Below are 14,551 nucleotides of genomic sequence, written 5' to 3' on the forward strand. Positions count from 1 at the left end.
AAAAGAAGAAAGGAAAGAATTTTTAAAGAAGAATTAAAAAAAGAGAAGACACAAGAGGAGGAAAAGAGTAGTAGACTGTTCCACGTGATCAGAGGAAAAGAGTAGTAGACTGTTCCATGCGATCACAGTGCCAATAAGAACTACCGAAGCTGCTATTTAGTTGCCTCTGGGGGCTGGTGTCAACTGAGGTGTATTGTGGTGTGTTATATCACAAATGTTACAACAGTAATTAGCCAAAAAAAATTCAAATGAATCAGTTTAGTAACCTCAAGAAAGGATGGCTGTAAAACATAAAAGCCAAGAATCTAGATGTTAAAAATATACAACTTAATCCCTAATCATAAAATTAATGAAAAGCAACATAAACAGAGAATCATTTTATCTGTCTCAAATAAAAATTGAGAAAAAGATGGGGTGCCTGGGTGGCTCAGTCAGTTAAGCATCTGACTTTCTATCTCAGATCAGGTCTTGATCTTAGGGTCATGAGTGCTGGGCTTGGAGCCTACCTTAAAAAATACCAAAAAAACAAAAAACAAAACAAAACCCAAAAAACAAAAGAAAAATTGAGAAAAAGGTTAAGAGCAGGAAAAAAGTAAGGGTTAAAGGAAATGGTATATTTAAGAATGAAGCTAATGCAGTTATACACACACACACATACACACACACACACACACAAATTCTATGTGCAAATGAAAATAAATGGTAATGATACTAATAGAAATCCATGAAGAATTTCCTTATTAAATGGCTTAAATGGTGGGGCGCCTGGTGGGCTCAGTCAGTGGAGCATGTGACTCTTGATCTCAGGGTTGTAAGTCTGAGCCCCATGTTGGATGTAGAGATTACTTAAAAATAAAATCTTAAAAAAAAAAAGAAAGTAAACAAATAAATAATAAAATAAAATAGAATGGAAAATATTTTTAAAAAAGGTTTGTATGGTATCATTTTCTTTATATTGAGGGCCAAGAGAACAAAACAACATCAAATTTAAGATATATGGTAATATTTTAGTGAACGGAAGATTCTCAAAATTCCCAAGTAGATGAATACCCATCTAAATAAGAAAATTCTTAAAAGAATAATAGAGATTTGGGAGATGCCTGGGTGGCTCAGTTGCTTAAGCATCTGCCTTTGGCTCAGGTCATGATCCCAGGGTGCTGGGATCCAGTCCTTTATCAGGCTCCTTGCTCAGCAGGGAGCCTGCTTCTCCCTCTACCTGCCGCTGCCTCTGCTTGTAAACGTGCACTCTCTTTTTCTCTCTCTCTGACAAACAAATAAATAAAATCTTTAAAAAAAAAAAAAGAAATTTTAAAATGTCCCTCTTATGAGTTACATAACTATATTATTTCACTCTTTACAATACATACTACAAAATGTTAAATACAAAGTTAAACAACTGTGTATGTGAACCAGAAGTCAAGAGCACTTCACTTGTGTCTCTGCTTTGCCACTAACCAGCTGTGAAGCTAAGAGCAATCCAAATGCTATTTACTGGCAGTTAGGATGAGAAAGGCACGGGCCAGTTACTATATGTACAAAGATGAACAGACGTCACTAACAACAAATCACTTGGCTTCCGTAAGTCTTGGGCTTCTCAGTGTTAATATGGAGAGTGAATTAACTTGATATGCTCTCCTAGCTCTAGAATCTGGTTTTAAAAGGATTTTTCCAATTGTTGTCTCAAGTATTACAGTCTGGGGGTGCCTCTCTGGCTCAACTGGTGGAGCGTAAGACTCTTGACTTCAGGGTTGTGAGTTTGGGCCCCATACTGGGTGTCAAGATGACTTAAAAATAAAATCTTTAGGGGCACCTGGGTGGCTCAGTGGGTTAAAGCCTCTGCCTTCGGCTCAGGTCATGATCTCAGGGTCCTGGGATCGAGCCCCGCATCAGGCTCTCTGCTCAGCGAGGAGCCTGCTTCCTCCTCTCCCTGCCTGCCTCTCTGCCTACTTGTGATCTCTATCAAATAAATAAATAATATCTTTTAAAAAAATAATTAATTAAAATCTTTAAAAACACTTAAAAAATAAAAAAGGTACTACAGTCTTGACTAAATTGTAGCTAACGACCAGAAAAATGTTCAAACAACAACAAAAAAATACCACATCAATACAAAATACTCAAACTAATATGCAAGTAATAAATCAGAATGGAAAATAACCCCAGAGCAAATCATGCTCTACAGTTAGATGAAGATTACAAGGAAAATCCTTTGAAATGCATATTCAGTCAGATGAGGGTGAGGATTCCAAATGCAATGCTTTAAGTTTACACAGTTCAATGTCTGGGGATATTTCCTTTACTCTTCCTAGAGGCAGAGTTTGGTGTCAAAAAGAAAATGAAATCCTAAACTTGTAGAAAGCATAAATTTCAATATGAAAATCATCTGTCTACACCAAAATACTCAAAATACTGGACAGGCAGGAAACAAAGAAATAACATGGTCTTGTATATGACTTAAAAAGGTCTAAAAGATGGCCAATATCCTTAAGTTCCAAAGCTAACTTCTTACGACACTGAGTAAGGATCGACAAAGATTTTGTGCAAAGACAGGGGGGAAAAGTTGCATATTCTCAGACTTCTTTTTCAAAATTAACTTACATCATTACGTATAACTTCCCTGGAATCCGCTAATAAGTCCATCAATCTTGAAACACCTAGAACATATAACCATGTGAAATACAGTGGTTTAATCAAAATACAAATAATGATTTAAATTATACAATTTATTAACACATCAATTTCAGTTCCCCCCTTTAGGTATGAGGCTCACTTTTAAATCAAAATTATTTAAGGAAGATGAGTCACTTACCCATGGGACTGACTAAAATAATTTGCTGCACCTGAGGTCCTAGTTGTTTTAAAAGAGAAGTAAGAAGCTTCACACCAGGCCAGCGCACATGGAAATCAAATTCCTGCAATATAAGAATTTAAAATATTTAAAATCTGTAATTTACATATTTAAGAAAAAACATTTTTTCAACTAATAGTGGTGCCAAAAACTACAAACATAGTTTAACAAACTTTAAAAAAGTAACTTGAAAAATACATAGAAAACAGTTAATATAAATTGATTAAGCTGTTCCTGACTAGGTAAAATAAAAATACATATAAGCAGACAATATTTTAACAAATTATACAGTCCTTAAAACATGCATGTGATCTCTTGCAATGATACAACAAATTTCATGACCTTAAAAAGGTATAGTTTTTATATGTTGCTTCATGACCTTAAAAAGGTATAGTTTTTATATGTTGCTTCCTCAACAACACCCAAAAAGGCAAAAAAAAAAAAAAAAAAAAGCTTATTAAGATGACAAAAATAGCAAGATTCTTTATTTACCTCCAACAAAGATAACAGCAGAGTAACATTTTCCGGCTGCTTAATAAAAATTTCTGTAAACTGGCTTCCCAAATCCTCACTCTGTCTTGTGGAATTTTCTTCTGTAATATTCAAAGATAAAGTACTTCAATATGACGCTGTTATTTTAAAGCATCCTTTTTGTTGAGGGGCTAAGCAGAAATGAGAATTTTCTTAGAATAGTATGGCTGGTAATGATAGCACAGTTATGCTGAAAAGATTATCCTTAAAATAACTTTCAATATCATTTAAATAAATAGTTATTCTTTAAATGCTTAAATATGGGGCACCTGGGTGGCTCAGTGGGTTAAGCCTCTGCCTTCGGCTCAGGTCCTGATCCCAGGGTCCTGGGATCAAGCCCCACATCGGGCTCTCTGCTCGCCAGGGAGCCTGCTTCTCCCTCTCTCTGTGCCTGCCTCTATGCCTACTTGTGATCTCTGTCAAATAAATAAATAAGATCTTTTTAAAAAAAATAAATGCTTAAATATGATATTCAGGGGCGCCACTGGGTGGCTCAGTGGGTTAAAGCCTCTGCCTTTGGCTCAGGTCATGATCTTGGGGTCCTGTGATCAAGCCATGCATTGGGTTCTCTGCTCAGCAGGGAGCCTTCTTCCCCCTCTATCTCTGCCTGACTCTCCGCCTACTTGTGATCTCTCTGTCAAATAAATAAATAAAATCTTAAAAAAATAAAAATAAAAATAAATAAATATGATAGTCAAAGAAAAGACATCTAAATTTTCACATCTTTTCAAAGACATTTTTAGGTTAAACTTCTAATTAGGGTACAAAGGAGATTAGTAGGGGGTATAGCTCAGTGGTAGAGCATTTGACTGCAAAGGAGCTTAGTAGAGTGATGGAGATATTCTACCTCAAATACGATAGTGATCACACTATGGCATACATATGCCAAAACACACAGGATTATATAACCGCACAGAATAAATTTCACTGTGTATAAATTATACCCAAAACCAGCCTCCCCCCCAAAACATTATTGAACACAAAGTCCTTGTTGACTGTTAGTGTTGCTGTGTTAAATGATTTAATTACAAAATTAAACCAATCATCTGCATATTATTATTTTCTCAAAAATATCAACATATATATACTATAAATTGTCAATAAAATCAGAATTTGATATTTACTTTTACATTTACTCCTTAAAAGATTTTATAATTGTCCTTAAGACTCAACAGTCTTTAGATTAAACTATACATTGTTTCAATGTCAAAAAAATGTAAAGGACCCCTAAAAACTGAAGCAATGATCACCAAAACAAATTACCATTTAAAATCTGCCTATGCTATATATTCAACTTAGAGACAGCAAATACACTACTCCCCATACCCTCCCCCATGCCACACAACCAACCCTTTCCTACATATTGCTCCCGGGCAGTGACTATAAACCAATAGAGGTGGCAGTCAAGCTTCCTCAAACAGTCCTTTTCTAATGTAAGATTTTAATATTAACATACTTTAGAAATGGAAAAAACCCAGCAGATGATAGGAAAAGCAAAGCAATCCAACAGTGACAGTGATAATCACATCTAATTATTTGTAGAAAAAAGGAGAGCAAAAGTAGAAGTGTTTTTCAATCCTAAGTACCCACATATGCCAGTTTACCCTTCAGAAACTCTAGGAAATACTTCTCTTATCATCTCGTGTCAGTAAAGAACTAAATGCTTTTGGGCCTTGAAATTACATTACTTACAAAATACTTCAGCTTTAAAAGGATTATTCTGGCAGCTGTGCTGAGAACAGAATGTCAGGGGAACAAGGAAAATAGGGAGACAATAATCAACAGCGACAAAAGGGAAGCAACGATCAAAGAAAGCAGTAAAGATGGCTTAGACCTCAGTGGTAGTAATTTTTATGAAATTTACTGTTTACTGAGATGAAAAACACTGTGAAGAAGCAAGCTAAGAGTACAGAGGGAGTTTCATTTTGACATAAAGATTTGAGCGGCGATATTGAGTAAGCAGTTAGACAAACAAGCAGTTTGGATTGGAGATACATATGAGTGATAAACATATAAATGATATTTAAAGTCACAAAACTGGATGATAAAGAGCATTTATAAAGTACTCCCAGCTAACAACACACTTAATGGTGAAAGACTGAATGCTTTCCACCTGAGATCAGTGAAAAGGCAAGAATACCCATTTGACCACTTCCAGTCAACTCTGTACTGGTCATCTTTGTGCCATAAGGCAGAAAAAAGACAAAAAAAGGCATACAAATTGGAAAGGAAGAAATAAAACTGTCTTTATTTACAGGCGACGTATTTATGTAAAAAATCCTATGAACTCTATAAAAAAGCTATTAGAACTAGTAAGTGAGGTTAGCCAAATTATGGGATAAAAGGTCAGTATACAAAATTAACTGATTTCTATATATTAGCATATACAGAAATTGGCATATATTAGAAACTGAAAATTTTTAAAAAGTACCACTGAATTTTTTTTTTAAAGATTTTATTTATTTATTTGACAGACAGAGATCACAAGTAAGCAGAGAGGCAGGCATAGAGAGAGGAGGAAGCAGTCTCCCTGCTGAGCAGAGAGCCCAATAAGGGGCTCGATCCCATGACCCTGGGATCATGACCTGAGCCAAAGGCAGAGGCTTTAACCCACTGAGCCACTCAGGCACCCCAACAGTACCACTTAAAACAGCACCAAAAATTATTAAAGACTTAGGGATAAATTTGACGCGATATATAAGAATTATGCTTTGAGGGAGCACCTGGGTGGCTCAGTCGGTTAAGCATCTGCCCAGGCTCAGAGTCCTGGGATTAAGCCCTGCATCCGGCTCAGAAGGGAGCCTGCTTCTCCTTTTCCCTCTGCCTGCTGCTCCCCTTACTTGTCCACGCTCGCTCTCTCTCTCAAATAAATAAATAAAATCTTAAAAAAAAAAAAAAAAGAATTGCTTTGGAAACTCCAAAATGGTACTGAAAGACATTAAAGGAAGGCCTAAATAAATATATCACTGTGTTCTGATATTAGAAGGCACAACAGTGTTAAGATGTCAGTTTTCCCCAGATCAATCAACAGGCTGAACAGAATCTGAATCAAAATCTCAGTCAGCCTTTTTTGTTAGAAATTGACAAACTGATTCTAAGATTGATAAGGGAATGCAAAGAACCTAAAAGAGCCAAAAGAACTTTGAAAAACAACAAAGCTGGAGGACTTACATTTCAAAATTTCAAGAGTATAAAGCTACAGTAAGCAAGACAGTATCCTATTGGATTGGCAAAGTGACAGACATACAGACCAATAAAATACGAAGTCCAGAAACAGACCTATTAGTTCAAAATGGATCACAGACCTAAATGCAAACTAGAAACCATAGACCTAATCACAGGAGTAGAACTACAAAACTTTTAAGAGAAAACATAGGAGAAAATCTTAGTGATTTTAGGTTTGGCAAAGATTTCAAAAATAGGAAACAGTCTAAATTACAAAAGAAAAAAATTAATAAAGTGGATTAAAATTTAAAACTTTTGCTTTTCAAAATACCATGTTAGGAAAATCACAGACCAGAAGAAAATATTTGTGAAACAAACACTGTAAAGGACTTATATTTAGAATATATAAGGAATTCTTACAACTCAAGTATAAGATAAAAAAAAAAAGAACAGTAAAAATGAACAGAAGATTTGAATAAACACTTCACCAGAAGAAAGTTATATGGAAGACCAAAAGAAAAAAAACACATGAAAAGTTGTTCAATATTATTATTCATTACAAAATTACAAATTAAAACTAATGTGAGATACTATCTCACACCTATTGGAATGGCTAACATTTTAAAAGACTGACTGTATCAGGTACTGGAGAGGATGTGGAGAGCTTGGAACTCTCACATATTCTCCCACACATCCCAGTGGGCATGTAAAATGATACAACTACTTCGAAAAAAGTCTGGCAATTTCTAATAAAGCTAAACACATGCCTATTATATCCCTTAGCCATTCTGCTCCTGGGTATTTACTGAAGAGAAATGAAAACACAGATCCGCACAAAGACTTGCATATGAATGTTTACAAAAGCTTTATATGTAATAGCTGAAAACTAGAAACAACCCCAAATGCCCTCCAAGGGGGCAATGAACTACAGAATACCACTCAACAATTTTTGAAAAATGAACTGTTGACATAAATGGGGCACCTGGGTGCCTCAGTGGGTTATGCATCTAACTCTTGATTTCGGCTCAGGTCATGATCTTGGCGTCGTGAGATGGAACCCCACCTTGGGCTTGGAATTTTCTGCCTCTCCCTCCCCTTCTGCCCACCACCCCCATCCCCCTCTCCACCCCACTTAAACTCTCTCACATGCATGTGTGCTCTCTCAAATAAATATATAAAATAAAATCTTAAAAAAAAAAGAAAAGAAAAAAAGAAAGCTGTTGTGAAGGAGAAATCCGAATCTGGTTTTTATTAGAGTGGTGTAAATATGGTGGAGAATAAAAACTCAACCATAGGGGCCAGGCAGTAATATATGAGTGAAGCGGGCTGGGTGTGAGACAATAGGAAGGCTGGAGAGTGTATGCCCTGCAGAGGGGAAACAGCAACCACCTGCCAAGTGTGAATGCAGGCCCAGCTGGCATCGGTCCTCAGGTTTTTTAGAAAAAAACTAAAATCCAAAATCTCATGTGAAAGCTCCCAATTTGTAATACCAGCAACTTATTTAAATTATTTTAAATATTAAGTGGGTCAAACAACCTTGTTTCTAAGACAGACAATGCCCTTGGGGCAAAAGATCGTGACCTCTAGAGAAAAGCTCAAAATAAAAGTATTGACATTTAGGAGAATATTATTAAAACTAATCTAAAAGAGAAAGGGAAAAAAATACACAGACTTAGTGAATTCTTCCTATGAAATGTTTTTTAAAATGCTGAAAAGTTTTTATATGGATAAACGTAAATAACTGAACTATGGGTTTAAGCTTTGGTCAGTATTTCTCAAAATGCAGGACAGTGTGGCAGGTTAGTAAGTATCTGATGAAATCAAAGCGCCTTTGTACAAATGTATGTGGATTAAACAAAGCTGAACAGGTTTCTTTACGGCAGAATTCTCAGCACTTAATGTACTAATGTATATCTTGTGATGCTTCAGAGGGGAATATATAATGTTTTGTTTATTTAACTATGGGCTCTTTTAATATAGAGGACTCTGGGACTTTTGTGCCACACTTTAAGGAATGCAGGTTTAACCCAAGAAAATATTTAATTTAATGTCTGCATTGAGCACAAGCTAATAACTTGGCAAGAATAAGAATTAATACATCTGATTTGTTCTGTAGTTAAACTATATCAAATACTGTAGCTTAACAGGATATAATTAAGATCTGTGTTTTGAATTGAACTAGTAAAATCTGATCCTGTTCCAAGGATCTATGATTCCGTTTTAATATTGTTAATTTTAAAAAAGTGTTAGTAAGATAAACTCCACTTCCTTTATAGTCATAACACAGCACTTCTGAACTTTATTGTAGAGCCCTGTAAAAAATTAGCTAAGCAATTAAAGTAACATACAAAACTATTTTGGTATAGCAGTAAATTAAGCTATTTATAGTAGTTTACATATAAGCAGTTTACATAAGCCAACTTACTATACTAATTACACCTAAAAGCTATAAACCAAAATTAAATTCATGAGAAATTATATTTATTTAAATGTAAGCTGAGGTATGAGACAAGTAAACCATCCTCTCTTATCCAATATACTTATTTTAAAACTCCTAGAGCTAAGTCTAGTTTTTTTTACATTGTATAGATTATATTATGTACTATATGTTACACTTATATAGGCTGTAAAAGTAAATGGCTCTTTAGTATAAGATAAATGAAAATGTAAGAACGTAATGGTCCTTTGTTACTATAGTGAAAATAAGTCGAAGATAGTTATAGCAAATTCAAGATTGCTTTTTTAAAGTCCTTATTATATACACCTCTGGAAACATTTTAGGCCTATTTATATGACTGGCTTTCAAAACACATGTATATATATTTTTATTCTTCAACTGTTTATTTACAATATCTCTAGAAATTGTAAATTTTTAATTTCTCAAGAGGTATAAACAATATTCAAAAAGATTTCTGAGAGACACCTGGGTGGCTCAGTCAGTCAAGACTGACTCTTGATTTTGCCTCAGGTTATAATCTCAAGGTTCCGAGACTGAGCCTGGCATTGGGCTCCAGGGTGGGCTCTGTGCTGGGCCTGGAGACTGCTTAAAATTCTCTCTTCCCCTCCTCCTAGTCACACATGCACTCTCATGTGCTCTCTCTCTCTCTCTCTCTCAAAAACAAAAACAAAAACAAAAAACAACACAAAGAAAAATCACAAAAAAAAACAAAAAAAATATTTCTGGACCTTCTCTTTGGAATTCCATTCCATATCAAGGTCATAAACCATATCACAGAGGACAAAACTGCTCCACAGAAAAAGATATTCTAGTAAAAGTTGTCCTAACTCACAGTGAAGGAATATCACTGTGAATATTTTGCACTGTGCTCAATTAAACAAGGACACCTGTATTTTTTAATGTTTCTCTAAATCCTCTATAAACTAGTTATGTAAATTACAAGATTAATGAAAGATAATCTGGTCAGAAAAACAACTACAATTTATTAAATCAGAAATTTAACAAACTAGAATTTAAATAACAACTTGAAACCCAAAAAACCAAACCAAACCAAACCAAACAAACAAAACCTATGGGATACTTAGAAAAAAGTATATTAAAAAATACTATTGGGGCACCTGGGTGGCACCATTGGTTGAGCATCCAACTCTTGGTTTCAGCTCAGGTTGTAATCTCAGGGTTGTGAGATCGAGCCCCGCGTCAGGCTCTGCACTCAGCGCAGAGTCTGCTTGGGAGTCTCTCTCCCTCTGCCCCTACTGCTCATGTTCTCTCTCTCTAAAATAAATAAATAAATTTTAAAAAAATGCTGTTATCCTACTTGCTAGATGATATTATGTAAGTTACATGTTTCTGGGCTTCTATTTTCTCACCATTAATTAGTTAATTAATTAATTTTTCTCATATTTACAAAAGAGAAAAATACCACCTACCTCACAAGATGCTATGAGGCTCAAATAAGACAGTGGACATGAAAGCACTGTAAATTTTAAAGCTTTATACAAACATGATGAAATAATAATAGAAACAATGATGACTAATCTCTATCACCCAGCAAGGAAACCAGCTTATTATCACAAGAGTAAAGGCATCATGCTTTGGTATATTCTGCTTTCAAACAAGGGTTTCAAATATCACAAAGGTAAGGCTATCCATTTTAGTGAGTGAGTTAGCTTTTCGTTAAGTACAGTTAATTTTGTTATGCACCATTTTAAACCTACTTTAGATAAGATTATTCCCCTCCTCATTTTTAAAAAGTTAAGGGGATCTCAGGAAAAATGGCAAAACAAAATAAAGTTGGTTACTTTAATTATGAGGAAAAGAAATACTAATGTTAAAAATAAATGGAACTTAAAACAGACCACCAGAAAAAGTTAAGACAATATATTGGTGAGTTCTATGAATTAATACAAGAAATGTCATTAACCAGACATTATCGTGCTTGCATTATTTTAAAGGGACAATATCAACATGTAAGTATTCTCTAAACTGGAATATCTTCCAGTTCTTGAAGAATACATATAAAATGTATACATATACATACAGATGTATACATATTCAAATATTTTATATAAACTGCCTCAAAAGTTTTCTCCAAGAAGGACACAAAAAGTAATTTGTATAGACTGTCCTGCTAGAGAAAAAGCTTGAACATTGTTAAAAAATATACTAGAATATTTTCTGTGTTCTGGATAATGAACAGACTTAGTAACCATGGAAAAAATAAATAGCAATACAAGATTATCAAATATTTCCCTTTAATTAGGGAATTCTTACACAGTGAAACAAATCTCTACATTTTTTACCAGCCAGAATAAACATCACTTGACAGTGTCCTTTTATATTACCAGAAATTATGCCTAAAAGCATCATGCATAAATGCAATCTTTTACCTTCAACATCATCTGAAAAGGTAGACAAAAATAAATAAATAAAAAGTAGGTGATGAAGAAAATAGTTTCTATGTAGTAGTATTCACAATAAAATAAATAAGAGCTTAAAATGTCAAATAAGCAATATAATCTCTTAGAAGAAAAGGCTCATTCATTTTATTCAAAATCTGAGATAGCTTAAAAGAGATACAGCAAGCATATACTATATTTCAGGATTATGAGAGAGATTTATCATTAAATTAATGGATTATAAATATCCCCAAGGTAAAAAACTCTAAAATAAAGTTCACAATATCAGCTAAGAATTACCTTTTGATGAAGCAATAGAGAAAAAGTATTAATAATAGAAATGAAGGGCATATTTCTCAATATCTAGTTTTTTTTAAATTGTTCCTTCAGAATAAATAAATTTTCAGAACAAAGTTTAAGTTCCTATTTTAATCTTTCCTGGAAAAAGTGATCCTACTACTGTTTCCCCAAGAACTGTTTATCTTGTTTTATCCAAAGAATCTTTTTTGGATGCTGAATTAAAAATAAAGAGCCCAAACACATAGAGACAAACAAAAAATTGGACTCTAACTATAATTATATTATAAAATTATAATGAAGAAAAACCACATAACTAAAAATATTGCTGCTAAATGAGTCTTTAAAACACAAAAGTAAAAGAGCTATATTTCTAATATTAAACAAAAAAAAAGAAAGAAATATCTTTTATTGTAATGTGTTCTAACAAGTGTGTTGCACCTGGTTTTCTCATCTGAGAAATAACTAGAAGATAAATGTCTTTTTCTTCAGAGTGTGTTCTTGTGTGCATTGTATTTAAGTGTTGTTCAGTGAGTGACAGCATCTTATTCCATGGGTACCAAATCATGTTTACTAAAGATTTTTTTCAGGGTGCGTGGGTGACTCAGTCAGTTTAGCATCTGCCTTCCGCTCAGGTCATGATGCCGGGGTCCTGGGGATCAAGCCCCATTTCAGGCTCCCTGCTCAAAGTCTGCTTCTCCCTCTCTCTGTGACCCTCCTCCCCGCTTGTGCTTGCTCTGTCACATAAATAAATAAAATCTTAAAAAAAAATATATTTTCTGACCTCTGAGAAATAAAGTTAAGTTGTTAGCTATCACAGAGAAAGAAAAATTTAAGAAAAATGGTATTTAAGTCCAAGAAATTGTGACCATTCGACACGCCCCAGTTTCAAATGTTCCTATTACTGGTATTCTGTGAAGTTAGGCCCTATATATATTTCCGCTCTATTTTTATCATAATAAAGTATACACAAACTTATAATTATCTATATTTCCTTATAATTTGTCTACTTAGAATTCTGAAAGATCTTATAATCTAAATTAAACTTCTAAAATGCACAAATACGCCCACCTTTTCTGGCTGTCTAGAATAATGAAACACCCACTATGTCCTTCAACAGCCAATCTGGTGTGAAGAATGCATTCCTCAACGGCATTGTCAAATGTTACTCAATGAGTACGTTTCACAATATATAGGAAGAAATGTATATCGATTTCTAGTTAAGCATTTCACATGCTGACAATAAAGATGACAGACCACCTTATTTTATATATGCAAGTAATGCGAAACAAATATAGGAAAACTCACACCAAAGTGTGTGAATTTTGAACTTGTATCATTTCACATCAGACTAATGTAAAAAAACTTCCTAAATTTAATAAGTTGTTGCTCTTTATAAGTTAACAAAAGTCCTATGTTAAAAGTTTAAGTATTTATTAAGAAAAACCCCTCTAATTTCATATTGTTCACCAGATAATAACATATAAATAAAAGTTTGTTTTTTAATAGGCAAAAATGATTCATTTAATATGAAATTACTAATATTCATACTACCTAACTAAAATCAAATACAAAAAGAAAACAAAATATTTTATAGAGGCGCCTGGGTGGCTCACTCAGTTAAGCTTCTGCCTCTAGTTCAGGTCATGATCCCAGGATCTTGGGATCGGGCCCCACTTTAGGGCTCCCTGCTCAGCGGGAAGTCTGCTTCTCCCACTCCCTCTGCCTGCTCATGCTCCCTCTGTCGCTCTCCCACTCAAATAAATAAAATCTAAAAAAGGAGTACCTGGGTGGTTTTATAAAAAAGGGGTGCCTGGGTGGTTCAGTCAATTAAGTGGTTTTTTTTTTAAAGTAGGCTTGACGCCCAGCATGGAGCCTCATGGAGGGCTTGAACTCACGAACCTGAGATCAAGACCTGAGCTGAGATCAAGAGTTGGATGATTAACTGACTGAGCCACCTAGGTGCTCTGTTAAGTATCCAACTCAAAGAGAGAAAGAAAGAAAGAAATGGAATTTTATAAAAAAGAACACTCTAATTCTACCTCCAAATAACATACAAAGCAATCATTTTAAACATTTTTTTCTGGAACTAAGCCTATGTCTTTCCTTACTACTTAGAGAAGAAAAATACCCTTATAAATAAATTTATAAAATAAATTCAACTTTAAAACCAGCAAAACTGGCACAACTCCAGGATATACAGCATATGCTATTTTATGTACAGAAACACCATAAAAGAAAAAAAAAAAAAAACATAATAAAAGAAACTTACCTACTTCTTCTTCTTCATCATTAGATATTATATTGTACAGTGTGTCCAAAGCATAACCTATTATTTCAGAATCCGAACTGGAAAAAAGAAATTACTACACTTACATGTTGCTAGAGTGTAGACGGTTACAATCATTTTTAGACAGTTGTTATTTAGCAAGACTGTATAAAACATTAATCTAAAATCTATGCTAAGAAAATATCAGAGTGCAAGCTTAAAGAACATATAAAGGTTATTTATAATAGTGGAAAATTAGAAGCAACCTAAATGTGTAATATTTTAAAAAGTATAGTAGCAATGAAAAACAGTATTTTTAAAGAATGTTTAATGACACAGTAATTAAAACACCCTTGATATAATGCCAGTAGAAAAATTAAATAAAAAAATTAATACAGGGGTGCCTGGGTGGCTCAGTGGGTTAAAGCCTCTGCCTTCGGCTCAGGTCATGATCCCAGGGTCATGGGATCGAGCCCTGTATCGGGCTCTCTGCTCAGCAGGGAGCCTGCTTCCTCCTCTCTCTCTGCCTGCCTCTCTGCCTACTTGTGATCTCTGTCTGTCAAATAAGTAAATAAAATCTTAAA

General features: G+C 34.3%; 1 protein-coding gene across 2 annotated transcripts in view; it reads right to left on the reverse strand.

The window, feature by feature from the left end:
* LOC111149223 (USO1 vesicle transport factor) overlaps positions 1–14,551 on the reverse strand; it is a 91,322-nt gene that overhangs the window by 43,166 nt on the left and 33,605 nt on the right. Inside the window, exons 4-8 of one of the 2 annotated variants that reach the window (XM_022506172.1) lie at positions 13,971–14,047; positions 11,393–11,404; positions 3,341–3,441; positions 2,810–2,912; positions 2,599–2,654 (exon numbers count right to left, since the gene is read on the reverse strand). In XM_022506172.1, the coding sequence (XP_022361880.1) occupies positions 2,599–2,654; positions 2,810–2,912; positions 3,341–3,441; positions 11,393–11,404; positions 13,971–14,047 (349 nt within the window). The remainder of the gene's footprint in view (positions 1–2,598; positions 2,655–2,809; positions 2,913–3,340; positions 3,442–11,392; positions 11,405–13,970; positions 14,048–14,551) is intronic. The other variant, XM_022506171.1, reaches the window with a different exon arrangement.

The sequence above is a fragment of the Enhydra lutris genome, unplaced genomic scaffold (assembly GCF_002288905.1).
Source record: "Enhydra lutris kenyoni isolate GAN:26980312 unplaced genomic scaffold, ASM228890v2 scaffoldscaffold21, whole genome shotgun sequence".
In the NCBI taxonomy this organism is placed as follows: Eukaryota; Metazoa; Chordata; class Mammalia; order Carnivora; family Mustelidae; genus Enhydra; species Enhydra lutris.